Raw genomic sequence first — 15,478 nt, forward strand, 5'->3', positions numbered from 1 at the left:
ATATCAAAAGAATTAATGTTAGGTACTGTATATGGCTATTTGCCATAATTAATTTGATCATGTGATCTATGAAATAAGTTTTCAAGCAGTTAATATGCTTTTAATCATGTACTCTAACCAAAACTTCTCTGTTATCCTGACATGCCTGTGTGTTACTAGTGAGGTTTTTTCCCTACAGACACACACAAGCTAAGACATATGGTTCTATCTTCAGAAAACAATGTGGTGTTAGCTAATAGGTAGGTTTTTAAATATTAATTACCTACAGTATTATTTATTTATTTTTCAGTGCTTAAAGTGGTATAGGATTGCATTTCTGAGAATAGTGTTATATTTGCCATACTCTACATGAAATGCTTATTATCTGTGATGTTTGTTGTTTTCATCTGACATTAATTTTTGTTTACTAGATAGTAGGTAACTTTCCATATACGATACAAGGAAACTGCTTTATAACTGGTATGGAAACATGATAGATACCTGCCTCATAAGACTGCATTATCCAGGCTAATACTAAATAAATGTAGCTTTTTATAAGGGAAGAGAGAAAGTTTGGTGTATTATATGCCTGCTGAATCTATGTGGAATAAGTTTCATTATAATAGGGAAGGCTCTATTTATTATATTAACTTATTTTGCTATATGCCTAAGGTGCCAGATTCTAAAAGAATTATGGATTTAGAAAAATACTTCATTAATTAAATCAAAGTAATATAGAAAAGTAGAAAGCTTTAATTTGACTCTTCCCTATAACAAGGAATAAATTAAGAGTCTGAAAATCTACATGCAGTGTTATTAATAGGAAAAAAATGTCTTAGTATCCTATTTCAGAACCTCATGTTGTCAAAGATTTGGTTATATTATCAAATCAATTCTATTAAATGTATTGTATATCCTAGTCACTATTTCAAAACCTATAACATAGTATGTGTGACTTGCTGACTGCAGCACTCTCTTTCTCCCAAATAAAATAGTTGTATCTAGTGTATGGAAGCAAGTCTGAAATGAAACTTTGGAGTAATTGACATGTCAGGAATCTACATAAGGATACTCTTTTTATGATCTCTGGTTATTTGGTAAGAACAAAGGAGAAGTTTCTTTTTCTTTTGTTGTTCAGTCTTTTGTCTTTCCATAACTTTTGCATTCAGTTGCTAACAACATTGACCACCATCTATTCCCATAAAATAATGGTTTAAAATAGGTACCATCAACTGTAGAGATAAAGGTAGTTTGGTAATGTAGAGTCTTACTGTTAAACAACTTTGCTTCAGCTTTTGAACTGGATTTTAACACCATTAGAGATGAAAAAATATCTTTTTCAGTTTAATACTTTCAATTTCTACAGTTCCTGTCCTTAGAAGAGAAAATAGTGCTCTAAGGTATGCCCTTCCTTTTTTCTTGCAGTCTGATTGTCAGGTGTACCCTTTTATTGACTTGTTTGGGAATTCCTGTAAATTTTTCATATGTACAATGCATTATTTTCCATCAAATGCAAGAATTTACAATATTGAATCTTTCCAGTATTTTAGATTCTTCTTTTTTTTTTTTTTCAATAAATATTTCACATAATGAGAAGAGAGCTGGGAAAACACACTGACAGCTGTATTTTGTGTCATTGAGGAGAAGGGTAGTTTGCCTTTCCCATTATACAGTATATTTTTTTTAGTACAAGTGACTTAGAGCTGACCATTACAAATGTCTTAGATTGGTTCTGTAGTATTTTCCAGAAAAAAATTTAATTTGTGATAATGTAAAATTAGAGAATACAGTACAGGTTTATTTGAATAAATATTGAAACACAAATAACCCATCTTTATTTTTTTTAAATACTTTATAATATGTGACTGATGTGACTTTTTAAATGGTATGCTGTGATAGGTAAAAGAACTGGCAATCAGATTTTATTAAAATTTAGGAGACCATATTGGGACCCTCTTAACATTAAGATGTTAATGTCCTAGTAATGATCTTAATGGTGACTTTTTTGAAACTAAAAGTTCACTACTAACAAATAATGTGCAACATAAAGACTAGGGGGTTAATTTTTCCACACAAAATGAGGCCTTTGGGAGTAGAAGGTTGGATGTAAAGCTGAGAAATCTGATATAGAAATCTGATATCAGTTTTTTGCATTATAAATTATATTCTATTCTGAGATAACAAGAACTGATCTGAAAATCATTATTTAGTGCTCTTATTGCTAAAAATGGACACACATCTAATTGTCTATTTAGGGAATTCTTTAAAACCTGTTATTGTATATACACTTATATTTTACAATACATGTATATTGAGACATAAAGTCTCCATTTTGAGATTAAGTGCCAAATGATCTAGAAAAAGCAATGGACCTAGAATAACTTTATAACTTCTTGAAGCTAGTATTAATTACCATATCTTTTCCTAAATATTAAATTTAAAAAGTTTTATGTAGTTTCCTAGAATTTTTAATACTTTAACATATCCTTCTGTGTTAATTACAAAATAGTCTCAAGTGAAAGTAATAGAACCAATTTAATTTTAACCATTACAAGGATCTAGTCTCATTTTTTTAACTTAAAAATTCAACTAGTTCATTTGATTAAATAAAGATTTGTTTTATTCAGGGTTCAATTGCAGTATAGCCCCCATAACTTTGCACAGAAAAAAACTATGGTCCCTAGCTATATCACTCACAGATAAATACTGGTTCTAAGCAAATGGATAGGGATAATTGATAAATCCATTATATTACTTGCTAGAAAAAAGCAATACAACATGTGGTCTTCTATTAGAGCAGTGACTTTGTTGTATTTGAAGACTAGTGCATGGGACATCAAGTAAAGTTTGTTGCTGATTTTGTTTGATCAATCAGTTTTGGAAAAAATTTTGGGTGAAATTTATTATTAGAAACATGTCATTTAAATATTATTGGATTTTTTGTGGCCTTTTCTGAACAGTATATCAATAGTTGCTACTGTAAAAATTTTAATACAACTAAAAATTGTTATTTATTCTCTTGATCAGATTTTTACAATTTTACATTTATTTTGTCCTATGTCATTTTCTCTTCTTGAGTTCAGTATTTCAAAAAATTTAGATGGTTTAAAACTATCTAATTATTATGCTTATAAGACTCATTTTTGCCTGGAAACTTGTCTAATTTCCCAGATGTTATATGTTATAGTGATAATGAAACAAAAATTTCTTCCAGAAAGCAAAAATAAAGCCTGATAATATTTTATTTGTATTGTTTTATTTATATGATTGAAAGATACTGTTTACATTTGAGTTCTTTGTTTTTTAGGGAACAATAGTCATTTTTATCTGGTAAATGAATTCTAGAAGACTTATAAATTCTGGAGATAAAGCAGTTTTAAAAATCCATAACAGGGTATATTAGGTTTACCTTTTTGTTTCTCTGAATCTCCTAGGATCTTCCCTCTCCCCCAGTTACTTCTCTCTCCCTCCAAGTCACCCACTCCCATTCCCAGAAAAGGTATATATTTGATTTTAGGAATATTAATGTTCAAATTTACTTTCTTCAAAACTAATATTTTAATAAGGATTTTGATGCAAAATATAGCTAGATAAATAAAGTGAAGTGGCTATATAAAAATATATAGTAACTTTTTAAAAACTTAGTTTAATTCATAGAAATTTTAATCTAGTTAAATACAAAATTTTAAAAATCTAACATTTCTTTTCCAAATTAAATTTCATTTTTTTTTTTTTATCTCTGTAATTCACCGGTGACATTGGACATATTTTAAAAAGACATGTACATATGTATATATGTCTAAGTATATATTTACATACTTATATTGAAATTCTCCCAAAATGCTATTTTAGGGATTAAAATAGACCCACCTTATAACTTGTTCCCTTTTTGGCCTATTAACATCTTAATTATTGGAGGTTGGTATTTATAATTCAAGTGACTATTTTGAGTTATTTTGGAGTTATTGTCTGTGGTAAAGATCTTAATTTGGGACGTTTGCCTTTCCCTTCTCAAATATTTTATGGAAATAAAGAGCCTGTTCTGCAGATGGAAAAAAATTGAAATCGTTTTAGTTACATAAACTATAAGACCACAACTTAAAGTTGCTCTTGGAGTTCTCAAAAACTACTTCAGTGACAGAAAAGATTGTGGTGCTTATAAAAAAGTAAATGTTCATGTTTTATTTGTAGGATAAGTCACAACATTAAGAAACTGAGAGAATTTATCAAGATACTGATATATCTTAAGTTACCTAAAAGCTTGTCAGTGGCAAGTAAGAAGATAATATTTGTGAAAATGTTATTTTTCCCCCTCTTGTGTAGCTATGTAGGTAATCTCTCCAGGGATGTGACAGAAGTCCTTATTCTTCAGTTATTCAGTCAAATTGGACCATGTAAAAGCTGTAAAATGATAACAGAGGTAAGATCTTCCCAATAAAATGTGACATCAACTACCATAGCATTTAATTTTTAAAATGCAATGATGTGTATGTTGATGAATCAGGATTTTTGCTGTAAGCTCTTGAAATAAGGGCTTTGTCAGAGGGAATTTGAAGTTTAATTGCATTGTTTGTATTACTTAGATCCTTTTGTCAAAATGAGTTCAAATAGGTTTCATTTAAAATCACCCTCCTTACTCTATAATTGTTTTTTTTACAAGATGCTGAATATAAAAGGGTATTCTTGATACTGTATCTGCTTATGATGAAAATTTGAGTGAAATTATTTGAAAGTAAAAATGTTAAGTGAAAATTTGAAGCTAAAAAGTCCTAGTGTATGCAGTCACATGAAATTTCAATAAATATACTTAATACTATTCAGTGTATCTAATAAAAGTTTAGTAAACTAATTAATAATGACCAATTTGGTAGGGCTACACTTTTAAAATTTAAATCTTACATGTTTGAAGGCGATTACCAGGAAAATATCTGGAACAAAATCTGTAGACAGCATTTTCTTCCTTCTTTTTTTGTTTGTTAATATTCTTTTAAAATTAACCTACATTCTCTTATGTATTCATTTGGATGTATATAGGTTAAGTTATATAATTCTAAATTTCCTTTTGTCTTCCAAATTTGGAATTTCCATCATCTAACAATAATGGATGATATCACTAACAAGTGTAAGGGAAACAATTCACTGTTGTTGTTTCAAGTGTTACTGAGTGATGCCTTTTAAAGTTGTAGAGCTGTAGAAGCAGAAGAATCCAAAGATCCTTGAACAATTATTAATTTATTTCACTTTTGAAGTAGTTTTATTTTAAAGCTTGAAAAATCTTATTTTTCTGTTTAAAATTTTAAGTTATTTTTGAGAAGGTACTGTACATTACAAAATGAATTTGAACCAATTTTTCTTGTTGGGTATTTATTTATTTTTTAAAAAACAATTTAGTATAATACAGTAAAAATTATTTAAAATGTTAGCTCATTAGAGTGCTTATCTTAGAGAACCTGGCACATGTTAGACACTAAATAAATATGAAATTAGCCAGATATTTGCAAATAACCTAATGCTTTTACTTTCAAAAGCCTACAGCAAATTTTTTCTTTTTTTTTTTTTTTTTAGCTAATAAGTAATGGAGACTTTCTTTTTCTTTTTCTAAAACTTTTCAGAAAACTACATTTTTTACAGTTAATAATCTGATAGATAACTCTGGTATTTCATAGTAGTAGGAAATGAAAGAATAAGTATATTAGCAGATTTTGGAAGGAGTGAGAGTACATAGTGCCCAGAGAATTTTAGCTTTTTATGTCTATTAGCTTGCTTTTTTTTTTTTTTTAATAAATATTATTAATATTTGTTAATTATCTCAGTTGAATTTGATTTGATATTTAAATTATTTTCTCTCAGTTTCTACAAATGAGAATAATGTTGACATTATTCCAACAATAGGATTTTGTGTGACAGGCTAGGGTATTAAGAGTCCCATTTTTAGATGACTTTACTGAAATTTTTACAAGCACAAGAAAACAATTGTGGTCAAAAATCTTATCTTATGGTGTTTTGGTCCCTTCCACTTCATCTAGAAATATATATATATATATATACACTAATTCAGTGACTTTGATAATGATTAGGGGGAATTTTGAATCATGTTTATTATATATATGTGTACAATTATAAATTAACTTAAAATCTAATTTTGTAAAATAGTTTTGTAACAATTTTTAAAATTTACAATGTGTAATGGTAGGCATTTCCTTAAATGTTGTTTATTTGCATTTTCAGAAAATTTGATTGCTGACATCAAATTCAAAATTGGTAGATAGACCTCAACTTCTTTTGGGGAGGATTTATGAAACACTAGATTTGTGGAATTCTAGGAAGGTTCAATCTTAGAAAAATTGTTTCAGTAGGTCTCCTATGTTGTTTCTTTTTCTTTATAATTTCCTCCTCTAAAAAAAAGAAAAATCATGTAATCTAAATTTCCTGTAGTGCTGATCAGAAATGTAAAAAGAGAAAAAAAGACTTGGCTTTATCCTTTTATTACCCTGTATTTTTTTTTTTTTTCTCTATTCATGAAACTCCAGAAGATGCAAGGGTGTAATGCATTAAATATAACCCATCCATTTCAAATATACATAGGGGAGAGAAGCACCAGCAATTAGTGATCCTCACCCTTCTATTCTAATTTTCAGGTTCTTTTTGGTCTAACTTTTGGAGTTGGAAGAACTTTTAGAGATCATCTAGTCCAACCCCCTGATTTTACAGATGAGGAAACTGAGACATAGGGAAGCAAAATGACTTGCTCAAAGACACCCTGAAAATTAGTGGTGGACCTGGGACTAGAATTGGAGTCTCTCTGACTCCACCTTTTTCCAGTATTCAACACTGCCTTACTACATCTGATGATATATGCAGCGTCATTTCAGATTTGGTGTGCCTAATTTTATGTTTTGAAAATTATTGGTAAAATATAAAATCTTAGAAATAGTTCATTTATAGAAGTTGAATTTTATATATTTCTCGTTAATTACTTTGTGGTTGATTACCTGTTAAATCATTGGTCCAATATTTTTAAGTAAACACCAATGATAAATGTTCAAGCACTTTTGTATGTACTAACAATTTTAATAAAGAACACTATTTTTATGTTATTGGCAACAAAATTATCAGAAATAATTTTTATATAAAATTAAATTATTAGAAAGTTACAAAATTATATATAGTCATGCTGTTATAAACCTTTTCAGTGTTCTTTATAAATATCATACTATTTTCCTTATTACTATGTTTAAGCTATTAAGTTTATCTTTTAAAATATTAGGCTTCATTAGCTATTTGCAATCTTACTTAAAATTCCTAGCTATCAGTAATGTTTTTTCCTGGATTTTCTTCTCAGCAACCCGATAGCAGAAGGGTCAACTCTTCTGTTGGATTTTCTGTTTTGCAGCATACAAGCAATGACCCATATTGCTTTGTGGAATTTTATGAACACAGAGATGCAGCTGCTGCATTAGCGGCTATGAATGGGAGAAAAATTTTGGGAAAGGTAAGTTTGAAGAACATTTTGTACATTTTAAAAGTAACCACACATACACATCTTTGCATGCTAACTACTTTTGGTTTGTGTTCATTTTTGGTGACTTTTCAAACCTAGAGAGCTCCTAAGTCATAATTTGTTTTTGTTTTATTCAGTCTGATACTTCATTAAAAAAAAAAAAAATCCTTCCAAATTAAAGTAGGTTAGTAACCACAGTGAAGTGACTAATTGTATTAAATACAATCTTTATTTTTAGGAGGTCAAAGTAAACTGGGCAACAACACCAAGTAGCCAGAAAAAAGATACCTCTAGTAAGTATATTGCAGCTTTTATTGTATACCTCAGGGATCAATATGGTAACATTTTTATAAATCCCAATTTAATCAAAATTTCTCCAAACCTGAGATCTACTTATTAAGTTCATGAGTGTTTTTATCATAAAATGCTTCGATTCTAGATCACTTCCATGTATTTGTTGGAGATTTGAGTCCAGAAATAACAACAGAAGATATCAAATCAGCATTTGCTCCTTTTGGTAAAATATCGTAAGTATTATTATCAATACCTCAGTAGTGTCAGGAAAGTTGTTTTAAGATAGATTTATTTCAGAATTAAGGTTTTTCTTTTCCTAGTTAGCATTGTATTACGTTATATTATTTTAACTGCAAATAATGATATTTTAATGTTCTTGAGACTTGTTTTCAACTAATTCTTTGCATAATGTGTTTATAAATGAAATTGTTTTCTACGCTGATTTTAAAGAAATATATTTGCTATGTAATAAGTAAATGCTAACTTAAGGTCCAATATTTTGTAAGTGTTTTGAAAATGTTAAATAAAGAACAAAAGGAACTGTGATTTAGGTTGTGTTATGAATGCTTTGGGGGAGGGGGAAGGTAATAATAGTAAAGTAAAATCTTAGAATGTTTTATATTATGAATTTAGTATAGTGAATTTGGAGATATTTTTCTTGCTTAAATGTAAAATATGTTGTCTTTTTATGATTTTAGTCACTAATGATTTTGTTAGTATTAAAATGTCTGAGTCAAAGGTATTGTGAAAAATGAATAAATATTCTTGTTGGTGATGCATGATTATGTCAGAAATGGGAAAATGCCATTTGATCTTTCTCTAACGCATGTTGTAGAGCAAAGTTCACAATATGTTCTGTGATCAAATGTATTAGAAAATTAAAATTTTTGCAAATGTTAAAAGTATATCTTGTCTTGCTGTTTAAAAGCAGGATATTTTGTAGATTTATTTTCTACAGATTTAAATTAACGAACATTTAATACTGCTTTACAGGAATGTAATTCAGCTAAGAACAACAATGTTCATTTCTCTACAGTTTTTGTTGTTCTGTATATTTAATTTTAATGGACCGAAATATTTAATTGTTAATCTTCTATTTTTGGTGTTTGCTTTGCTTTTAAATCTCTTAAGTGTGGTAAGTAATGCTATTTTTAAAAATCAGTATAAAAAGAATAATACAGGTTGCTGTTTCTCAATATTTATACCTGAGACCTGCAGTTTTTCTAAAGTCCAAGTCACAATTAAAAGTAATAGCATTCTGGTTATTTTGCAGAATTGCTCATAAGAATGGACAGGATCTTGAAGGCTAACTGCAAGGAACTGTGCACACTGGAACTCAGTTGTAGATTTTTTTCTCATTTTCTATTTATTCTTATTATACATTATTTATATATACATATTTTAGTATTTACATTTTAACATTCTATATTCAGTGCAGTTCTATATTTCCAATCATTTTAACTTACTCACTAAAAATTTCTGTGTAAATTTGTTGTTTTCGTACTGGTGTGCTTAGCATTGTTGTTAGTTTTTTATTCTCCTTTCTTAAATTTCTGAAAATGTCAATTTTTCAAAATTTACAGCTGCCCAAACTCCAAAATGATGGTAGAGAATTGACCAAGAAAAATAAAGAAATCTGTTAACAGGCCATGTATGCCTTTTTAATTCCTATTTTTTTCCTCTTTTTCAATTTTTTAATATTTCATATATTTTGTATCACTAGGCAGAAGACATTTAACTATTTAGAGATTGCATGGTAAAGTAGTTAGCATTGTTAAAGTAATTTATAGAACAGTAAACCTTAGAGGACTGTAGTTAGTAGAATATTAGAAAAGGAAACTATTGTTCCCTTTAATCTTCAAATTTGAGCATTTAGTTTTAGAAAGAACAGGTTGTATTTGATAGGTTGCATGTTTATTACATGTTTTTGTCCTACTGCTTTTTTCTAACAGGTAAAGAAGCAATAGGGAGAGTTCAGGAATGGCTATAGTTAATTAGGGTTAACTGGAAATTTATATAAAAATATGCTCACAATTCAGTGTGTGTGGTTCCTTTTAGTTTTTATTTTGAAAGGAATTATTATTTCCCTCATTTAGTTGTGCTTCTTTTCACAGGGATGCACGGGTAGTTAAAGATATGGCAACTGGAAAATCAAAAGGCTATGGTTTTGTATCATTTTATAACAAACTGGTAAGTAACATCTAACTGCTTTTGTTCTTTTCTGGTAGACATTTCTATTAGCTTAAATATTTATTGTGTGTAGTAGGGTTTTTTGTTTGTTTTTAATGTACTAGCCTCATTCATTTTCCATGAACTTGAATGTAAGAATGTGATATTTGTTAGTAAATATAAGGGGGGAAATGTTTTTTAATGTTAGTTGGGTAAAATGGGTACTTTGTATGCTAGTTTTAGAACAGAACTTTGGCTACAGCAACATCCATTGAAATAATAACTACACTTGAGTGGTATTAGTGTTGCCCTGAGATTAGGATAATAAAAAATTTATCCTTTTCATATTTTTTAAATAATGTTGCTATCTCTGCTTTATAAGTAACACTTCTTTATTCTTTTCACTTCCCATCTAATACCTCTTTTTGCCTCTAGGATTTTAAGGTTATACTAGAATATTTGAATGAAAAATTAAAGGATTGTGTGGTCTTTTTATTTCAAAAATATTCAAACAACCTGATGTCTAGACATTTATATTAACTGTAAAATAGAAATTGAGACACTTAAACCAAAAACTAGTTTTTTAGAAATATATATATATATATATATATATATATATATATATATATATATATATTTAATTGTTAAAACTCTTGCTTTAAGAAATTAGAATCTTTGCATTTCATTAGAATCTTTCTACTGAAATAGAGGCAAAAGTTGGATTTTATTATGCTTGATTTTGACTAAATAAACCTTGCAACTAATGACAGATTTTTTTAAACATTTTAATTATGTTGCATAAGTTACTAAATGTCATAATGCATTGATTTTTACAATATAACAATGTTTTATATTTATATATATATATATGTACATATATATATGTATAAAATCTCTGTTAAGATGGATTTCATCTCTAGATGTCTTAAAATCAAAGTTACATTAAAAATCTATTTTTAAATATGCAGTTTTATTCACAGAAACATCCAATTTTAAGTTAATGATAGGGAAACATTTATTTTAATGACTCTGGAGTGACACTTTAAACATTTCTTGGGTCAGGGTTTTTTTTTTGTTTTTGTTTTTACTTTAAGAATAAACTATTCCTTGATTACCAGTTCAGTGATTTGAAATTGGTAAGTAAAAATTTTTTTGAATCACTTGAGTTGAAATTAACCTTGATGTTACTATTTACCAGATTATAACTATGACTTGTTTAGGATACTCTGTGAATTAAAACTTAGTGATGTGATTTCTTAAATCCTGGTAACTCCAAAATTCAGTTCCTTATAATAAACCATATTTACTGGTAATTATCTTTCTAGTAATTGTTTTAATTTTCTCAGTATTTTTATTATTATTTTCTTCTTTTTGGATTTATAGGATGCAGAAAATGCAATTGTACATATGGGAGGTCAGTGGCTGGGAGGTCGTCAAATCCGGACCAATTGGGCAACGCGTAAACCACCAGCTCCTAAAAGTACACAAGAAAGTAAGACAATTACTGTTATTAAGACTTTAGAGATTATGAAGGATTTAATTGGTGTCTGTTTTTTGACTTCAGCATAGCATCATGTTTTAGCATTCTCAGTAATATCATTCAACTATAATAATTTTATCCTCAGAATTCTAGGTTTTATCCTAAATTTACTATCATCTCCAGATAATAATGGGGTTTGTTTTGAGCATGTATTCTTAAAAACAATGTAAAATTAATTAGATTAGAATTAATAGGTGAGATGATATAATTATATAGAGAGGAAGAATCATACCTTCCTCTTTTTTCCATTTTTGTAGAATTACTGTGTTCATTTTCACACACTGATATAACAATTCTAAATAGTGTTCTATCTAAACAAGATGTCTTTCTCAAAAGCTGACTTTTGTAGTGCTTTACAACTAATATAACCTAAGCTTCCATTCTTTTTTCTGTAAAAAGACAACACTAAACAGTTGAGATTTGAAGATGTGGTAAATCAGTCAAGTCCAAAAAATTGTACTGTTTACTGTGGAGGAATTGCTTCTGGGTTAACAGGTAGGATCTATTTTCTTCTCTTATTTTAGTGGGTATTTCTGTACCATTGACATCATTTCATGGTGTGACACCATTTCATGGTACAAATCTGCTTTAAATGTTATGGGGGTTTTTGTCTTTTTTGTTTGGTTTGGTTTGGTTCTTATAGATCAGCTCATGAGACAGACATTTTCACCGTTTGGACAAATTATGGAAATAAGAGTTTTTCCTGAAAAGGGTTATTCATTTGTCAGGTAAGGTTGCCACATATAGCCATTTTTGTTTTAAGAAAATGTTGATTCATTCCTTTGAATTGTTTTTGGTTGGCACCATATCAACATGCCATATGCTAGTATTCTTTTGCATTGCGAATCTTTTCATAGGTTCATAGGATTTACCTCTTAGAAGTAAGGAACTGTATCTGTAGGCTATCATTTTGCATGCATGCTTCATTGTGCAAAGTTAAAAAAAAACCATACATATCCAAATTGAAATCTACAACAAACAAAACCTTGCAACTGTGTGCCCTAAAATAAAAGTTTTAACATATTGATTTTTCATCTCTTAGATTTTCAACACATGAAAGTGCTGCCCATGCCATTGTTTCAGTAAATGGTACGACAATTGAAGGACATGTAGTTAAGTGTTATTGGGGTAAAGAATCTCCTGATATGACTAAAAACTTCCAACAGGTAATTGGGTTCATGTTCAAAACAGTTTCACACTGTTTCATATAAGAGTTAAAATATGTCCCAGAGGGAGTTTTATAACTTTATGATGAAAAATCTAAAGAATTATAATACTTTTAAATGTCTTTAAATGCTATTAGAAGAGAATAAATTTGAAGTTATGTTAGTGCCTCTACACAGGTGTCACCTTTAAAAATTTGCATAACAGCAATGCCATATAATATGAAGGTCTTCACTCATTATGTTCTTTCTCTTCTTTCTTCTCACAAAATACTGAATGACACTTGTTTCTTATTTGTCATCTAAGATATTTATTTTTCCTAGGTTGACTATAGTCAGTGGGGCCAGTGGAGTCAGGTATATGGAAATCCACAACAATATGGACAATATATGGCAAATGGATGGCAAGTGCCATCCTATGGAATGTACGGGCAAGCATGGAATCAGCAAGGATTTGGAGTCGAGTAAGTTATTGCTTCATATTTTTATAATATTCTCCATGGACTTTTCTGAGTTGTTGGTTGGTTAAGTAAGAAGTAAAAATGAACACATTAGAGCCTTTTATAGGAATGTGTTTTAAACAGGAAATTTTTTTTATACTTACTGCTCTAGAGTGTTTTTTTCTAATCCATAATGGTGAATGATTTGGCATATTGCTTTTTCCCTAGTTATACTTAATACATTTTAAAATAGTGCCAAATTAAAGTTATTCATATAGATTTCATATTATTATACACTGTTTAGTCAGGGTCAGTAAAAAAAAAAAAAAGAGTTAAAGTAAATGTCACCAATGTCTTTACATTGTGGTGGTCTTCACATTATATTCCAGCTGCTTCTGAATTCTCAAGGATTACAGTTTAGTCATATAAGAAAGAATCTTTTAGAGGTTTTTGTTAGCTTTTAGTCTATTAGCCGTGGTTAGAATAATGTGTATGTAGTTAGCTTGGTGTATATTCTCATAAATTCAAGTGGTTTCACTTGTTATAATGATATAATCTATAAGCCATAAGGTTGCACAATGCCTTTATTTTATTGGATATTTTTGCATGTTGATTTCTCAAATTTTTGTAGTTCTAAAGTGAGATTTTACTTTGTAATGGAATAAATAGGAAAATTTTCTGATACCAAGTAGAATATATGGCACTTATTGTTTTCTTTTGTTCCCATGGGACAGTTCTTGATATTACCTTGGGCTATTTTTGTATCACAGAATCTCAGAATTTGAAGGAACCCCTGGTTCCAAATTGCATTTGGATGGGAATATCTTCCCCATCTCTCTCACCTTAAAGCCAATAAGGGTCTGTTTTGCTTTTTTGTTTGTTTGTTTGTTTTTAAACCTCCAGGGCTGTGAAGGTCATTATCTCCTGAGACCTTGACATAGCCTGTTCCACCTTTGGGTACTGAGTTGCTAGGATGTTTTTGAGTCTCAGACAACCTAAGTCTTCCTTTTAAAATTTCCTGTAGACTTTACAGTGTGTATGCAATACCCTGAGATTCTATAATAAAAGATACTTAAAGCAGTAAATGTACTATGATATGTAACTTTTAGTGTATATGAAATTTTACCATTTAAACCATTTTTGTTTGTAAATTACTGGGGCAAGCAAATCAAAGATGATAATCTTTTCCCTCTTTAAGTCTGTTGCCATTTTTAATCTATTTTGAATGTGATTGTAAACTTACATAGAACAAGTTTATTTTTATTAGCAATAAACATGCAGCTCTACAGAAATTTTTTGTTACCAACGAACTTTTAGATTTTTCTATCTTCACTGTAAATGAATTCTAAATGAAACATTTCTTTCTTTAAAGCCAATCTCCATCTGCAGCCTGGATGGGTGGATTTGGTGCTCAGCCTGCCCAAGGACAAGCTGCTCCTGTAATACCTAACCAAGCTGGATATGGCATGGCGAGTTACCAAACACAGTGAGCTGGGACTCTTTAAACAAAAGGGTAATTCATGATAGGCTTCAGTTTCCAGTGACACTCTGAAGACAGGAACGTAGACATCGGGAAATGGAAATATTTATTTTTAAAATGGAAATGTTTGGAACCTTTAGCACAGCTTTGCTTTGGTGAAGGACACACATGTCTTCTAGTTCTGCCTTTTTCAGTTTTTGTTCATGATGGATATGAACATGATTTTTCTTTGTGTACAAAAACAAAAATAAAGTCAATAAAGACAATTCTGACTACAAATTTTGATATAATAGCAACAGAGAAGTGGGTTATGAATTTTGCTTCTTATATTACCATTCCATTTTTTTCTGTTCTGTCTTCACTGTTTTGTATCACTGTTCTAAAAGGAAAAATTGGGGATCTGGAAATACAGTGAATCACTTATAAGTTCTACAAGAATCTTGAATCTTTTTTTCTTAACGGTGGATCAACTGTTATTTCAGTCAAGACAATTGTAATTCAGGAAAAAAAAATACATACCCTGCAAAGTAACTTAAGAGCATTTGATTATTTTCTGAATGCCCAAAGAAACTGAAGTTTGACGTAGAAATTGTTGCAGTCTACAAAAACAGTCTGATTTATTTGAACAGACACTTGTGGTCCACATTCAGGCACATATCAGAAGTATTTTTCTTATTAAAATTCTAATATATTGCATCTAATTTTGGAAGCAAATTTTTAGAAAATATATTTATATATTAAAGTTAGGCAGTCATACTTGGGCTTTTTCATAAAGATTGAAAACTATATACATTGTAAATATTTAATAACTACAATGTTTTAAAAGCATATCCAAACAGAACTAGCAATCTGTTGGAAGTAATACTTAAATGTGGTAGATTGACAACAATGTGCAAGAGTGATATTTCCAAA

At 29.3% G+C, this 15,478-nt stretch overlaps 1 protein-coding gene across 15 annotated transcripts in view; it reads left to right on the forward strand.

The window, feature by feature from the left end:
- Window positions 1-14,845, forward strand: part of TIAL1 (TIA1 cytotoxic granule associated RNA binding protein like 1) — a 74,628-nt gene extending 59,783 nt beyond the window's left edge. For 3 of the 15 annotated variants that reach the window (XM_074286857.1, XM_074286856.1, XM_074286853.1), the window contains exons 2-12: window positions 4,303-4,399; window positions 7,322-7,471; window positions 7,719-7,773; window positions 7,920-8,007; window positions 9,889-9,964; window positions 11,327-11,435; window positions 11,883-11,978; window positions 12,127-12,211; window positions 12,526-12,649; window positions 12,971-13,110; window positions 14,459-14,845. In XM_074286857.1, coding sequence (XP_074142958.1) covers window positions 4,388-4,399; window positions 7,322-7,471; window positions 7,719-7,773; window positions 7,920-8,007; window positions 9,889-9,964; window positions 11,327-11,435; window positions 11,883-11,978; window positions 12,127-12,211; window positions 12,526-12,649; window positions 12,971-13,110; window positions 14,459-14,576 — 1,053 coding nt within the window. In that variant the 5' untranslated portion in view covers window positions 4,303-4,387 and the 3' untranslated portion in view covers window positions 14,577-14,845. Of the gene's footprint in view, window positions 1-178; window positions 240-986; window positions 1,077-1,360; window positions 1,380-3,459; window positions 3,479-4,302; window positions 4,400-7,321; window positions 7,472-7,718; window positions 7,774-7,919; window positions 8,008-9,357; window positions 9,426-9,888; window positions 9,965-11,326; window positions 11,436-11,882; window positions 11,979-12,126; window positions 12,212-12,525; window positions 12,650-12,970; window positions 13,111-14,458 lie in introns of those variants that run through there. The other 12 variants (XM_074286861.1, XM_074286855.1, XM_074286852.1 and 9 more) reach the window with 11 other exon arrangements.
- Window positions 14,846-15,478: the final 633 nt, after the last annotated feature.

The sequence above is a fragment of the Sminthopsis crassicaudata genome, chromosome 2 (genome assembly GCF_048593235.1).
Source record: "Sminthopsis crassicaudata isolate SCR6 chromosome 2, ASM4859323v1, whole genome shotgun sequence".
Lineage (NCBI taxonomy): Eukaryota > Metazoa > Chordata > Mammalia > Dasyuromorphia > Dasyuridae > Sminthopsis > Sminthopsis crassicaudata.